Source organism: Dipteris shenzhenensis, chromosome 33 (genome assembly GCF_047967505.1).
Source record: "Dipteris shenzhenensis isolate YYH24624 ecotype China chromosome 33, Dip_SZ_1.0, whole genome shotgun sequence".
Classification (NCBI taxonomy): Eukaryota; Viridiplantae; Streptophyta; class Polypodiopsida; order Gleicheniales; family Dipteridaceae; genus Dipteris; species Dipteris shenzhenensis.
The window spans coordinates 39,377,470-39,381,692 of NC_141628.1; the positions used below are offsets into that span (position 1 = coordinate 39,377,470).

Sequence of the window (4,223 nt, forward strand, 5' to 3'; positions counted from 1 at the left end):
ACAGGCGCAGACGCAGTATGTCAAATCGGCGCACAAGACAAAGCGGAAGCACATCTGTGGGTACGCACGCGGCACGATGGAATAATGGATTGCTGGGGCAACTTGGTGCGTCAGGCGAGTGGCGCGCACCGACGAATATATTATCGTTGTCCAGAAGCAATCACCACAATGTTATTGACCAAGCAGACATTTCTCCTCCCATAGTAGCAATAAGAAAGTTTAAGAAAGGAGTCATGGAGGCAGCGGGGCGTATGTACGTTGGAGACAAGTATGTGGCGTGACGATGATGGATTTGCTTTGTCGATCCGTCGGTGAAATGCATGCAAGTTAGGGCGGTGGACGTAGACCGTAGAATCCACATATGTCTCTCTCGCCTTGATGATCTTAGAAACGTCGAGATTAGTGTAGAATCGAGATATCACGGAAGAACGACGGCGGTGTCAGCTTTTTTTTGCCGCTCATCTGTCAACAATCCTCGACCATACCGTCAACTTTGTCCTGCACTCCTGCTGCTTTTCCTGTCTAGTTGCGCACTTTCATTGTTTGCAGCACGTCAACAAACCTTTCTGGCACTACTTCCGGCCTCATCTCTCACAGTTTGCTACTTACTTGGTTGCCTTCGTCCATGATTTGCTCCCGTAACTATAATATCTGCGTTCACGTTCGAGCTTCTTCGATTCGATCAGACAGCTTGGCTCAGCTAATTAAGTGCTCGATGACTTCTGCAGGTTCTCCACTTGTCTGAAGTAGCTCCATCTTAAGCGATCTCCGGTCTCTCCTTTCCTGGGAGATAAGGCGAGCGTGCTACTCTGACCCATCTCGTGAGTTTCTTTACTCGTGTCCACTGATCGAAATCACTATCTCCGTTTAGTTACCTCCTTCCAGGAGCCGGCCTCTCCTCTCGGCACTTGTAATATGGCTACAGCTGTAGCTGGAGCCCGGATGATCATTTCCAGGCCTTGGGCGTACAAAGCGAAAGTGAAGAGCATAGGTCAAATTCCTGCCCAGTTCAGTCACTCCAGCTCAACGCAGGAGAGACTGCAGAATTCTCTCAAAGCTTGAAGGGTCTGGAACAACATTCTTGGAGTGGGATATTTCCCGATCTAGGGTTTTTCTCTTTCCTTTCCTCCTATGACTCCTATCAGCAATTTTCGTTGAAGAACGTCTCGCTTGCAGAATAATGCATCTTTTTGTAGCGAGAAGTGTTAGATGTACCAATATCTTAAAGGAATGCGCGCAATTCCTTGCCGTGTATGCTGGTGTTTGCCGGAAGAAGACCCATTAGCACTCTCACGTCAACGCGTTTTTTAAAAGATGGAGGGAAGCCACGGAAGAGTGCTACCGCCAGATGCGCCACAATATCATCATGAGAGCTTGGGATCTAATACATGTCCCGGCCCAAATCAGGCTGGTAACGCGCCTTTCCAGTGCTGCTCGTCCATGGGCTTCATGGCGCCGGGCTTAGCAGGGCCTGTAATGGGGAGAGGATTGCTTGGTTTTTCGGACAGTGTAGATAGTATAAGTGGAATACGAAGTTCAGCCAGCTCTCCTACTGTTTTTCAAAATGCTGTGATGGATGCTTCCCTCAACAACATATCAGGGCGTCGTGGTTTCGACGGTTTGCCATTTGATTCCAAGAGAGAGCAGGCTGATGCAGGCAGCTTACTTGTGCCAAGGATAGGAATGCCATCTCATCACTACATACCTCTCTCTGGAAATAGTCTGAGTAGCCGTTGGACTGCAAACTTGTTGATGGACTGCGCAAAAGCGATCTCAGAGAAAGAGGTGCCCCGCATACAACATCTCTTGTGGATATTAAGCGAGATGTCTTCTCCTTTCGGAGATTACGAACAGCGGCTTGGTTCGTCCTTCCTCCAGGCTCTGTTCTGCAAAATTACAGGCACCGGCCCTCGCTGCCACAAGCTCCTTTGTGCGGCCGTAGACCGAAGCAATTCATTTGACTCCACGAGAAAGATGATCCTTAAATTCCAGGAGGCCAGTCCATGGACAACGTTTGGTCATGTTGCAGCCAACGGAGCAATATTAGAGGCCTTTGAAGGAGAGCTTCGAGTTCATATTATAGATCTAAGCAACACCTTCTGTACGCAATGGCCAATGCTTCTGGAGGCTCTCGCAACTAGACCGGAAGGGGCTCCTCACCTTCGGCTCACGACCGTTGTCGTGAGCAAGGAAGGATCAGCCATGAAGGTCATGAACGAAGTCGGGACACGTCTCGAAAAGTTTGCACGCCTGATGGGTGTTCCATTCGAATTCAAAGTTATGCAAGAGCCTCTGCTCGAAGACATGCAACCAGAAGCTCTGAATGTGCGTTCTGGAGAAGCGCTTGCAATTAATTCCATACAAGCTCTGCACCATGTTCCAGGATCAGGCAACGCCAGTCTACGGGACGTGACCCTGTACAGGTTCCGCAGCATGAACCCAAAGATCGTTACAGTGGTAGAAGACGACGTAGATCTCATGTCCGACAGTTTCATGCATTGCTTCTGCGAGGCACACCGGTTCTACTCACTTTTCTTGGAGTCGTTGGAGGAAAGCTTCCCGAGAACAAGCAGCGAGCGACTCATACTGGAGCGCGCAGCGGCGCGCAGCATGATAAATATTCTGGCTTGTGATGGAACCGAGGTGAGCCAGGAGAAGAGAGAAAAGGGTTGCCAATGGAGCAGGCGCTTGCGAGCAGCCGGGTTCTCACCAAAAGTCTTCAGTGAAGACGTGCTGGACGATGTGAAAGCACTCCTGAAAAGGTACAAGGAGGGCTGGGGTCTCATGAACACCACTTCTACTGATCATGGGGATGGTATTACTCTCACATGGAAGGATCAAAGCGTCATCTTTGCTTCATCGTGGAAACCTGCTGCGTAAAAATCCAGTCGATATTCTCTTTTGTGATCGAATCTGCATGAAGAAGGTAACTTACCTAAATGACGATGGTGAATGTCGTTGCATTTTCGCCGCCGGAGACCTCTCTCAATTTGAGATAATGCATGTACACGCCGCCTGCTTTAGAACTGACGGATTACATCTTCGCGAGTCTCCAATACAGTCTGAAGACTCACTCTTATTCTTGAAAACAAATCTTAGATTTGTTCAAATTATTGTTGATGTTGAAGAGGTGGATACTACTTACAGTTTAATGCAGATTGTGGGTTAGATTCATCGATCAGGGCAGGGACTTATTGAAATACATAGACATGGAGCTTAGTAGGAGTAGGCCTGTGAGCTGTGCGTATGAGTCTCCAATACAGTCTGACTCACTCACTCTTGAAAAAAATTTTGAACTCACTCTTATTCTGACTCAAGAGTCAAGACACTCAATCTAATCTTTTTTTGGCCTCCCTATGTGTAGGAAGGGTATAGTGACGGTTCTCCAACTTTAATTGCAAGGTAAAATAATTTTATTTTGATTTAAGGACTCCATGCTAGGTGGAAATAGTGGATTGGCCATTTAGGCCGGTGTCACGCGCCCCCTCTTTAAATTCTCTTACATTCGACAAATTATGGTGGAGGTCTATGACGGTGTGGGCCTCAGTTGCACTCAGCCCTTTATGAATTCAAGAATTGCTGGCATTTGTGGATTGGTAGGAGAATTCTAATGCATTTGTTATGCATGTCAGAGCTATGTATACTAAAGAAAGTCTTCCGTATGCAGATGCATTTCGTTTTGTGGCTTCCATCCAACTACCACCAGCGTGATTTCAGAAGATATACATGGATGGCGTTAAGTTGAGAACAATTTCTTAGTTGAGATTCTCACTAGGTCTCAATTCAAGCCTTCTCCCTTGTGGACAAGCGCAAATCACGTATTTTTCGCTCTTCTCTTTGCTTTGAGTGTTCTAAGAAGCCATTCATGAGGGCACGAGTTGATTCATAGAATGAAGCAACTTGCCCAGTATGCTCAATGGTGGGCAGACCAGAATGTTGCTTATGGACATTGTCAACTGAGACACTCCAGAGAGCCATATGGTGAGAATAATTTGTGGCAAAGCGGAAGAGATTGGTCTCCTCTGAATGCGGTGTGTGTTAAAACTCAATGTCATTCCTGATGAAATGCTAATGAGCCCTTGATTTCATAGAGTTCTAGAGATGGGAAAGGTTTTGTTCTATTCTACTCATCATCACAATTTTGGCAAGGAAGAAATACTACCAAGCCCCTTCTATGGACTCTTTGTCCGCCAAGTTTGTTTTGCAATAATTTTCTTTCAAAA

At 46.9% G+C, this 4,223-nt stretch overlaps 1 protein-coding gene across 1 annotated transcript; it reads left to right on the forward strand.

The window, feature by feature from the left end:
* The first annotated feature begins 555 nt into the window (after positions 1–555).
* On the forward strand, positions 556–3,305 carry LOC147880096 (protein SHORT-ROOT-like). Its single transcript, XM_087371944.1, has 2 exons — positions 556–596; positions 729–3,305. Exon 2 carries the CDS (start codon positions 1,315–1,317, stop codon positions 2,878–2,880), a length of 1,566 nt encoding a protein of 521 aa, XP_087228070.1. The 5' UTR covers positions 556–596; positions 729–1,314; the 3' UTR covers positions 2,881–3,305.
* Positions 3,306–4,223: the final 918 nt, after the last annotated feature.

Excerpts from the sequence above, each read along its gene's own strand:
- LOC147880096 (XM_087371944.1), top strand. The coding sequence starts at position 1,315 with ATGGAGGGAAGCCACGGAAGAGTGCTACCGCCAGATGCGCCACAATAT.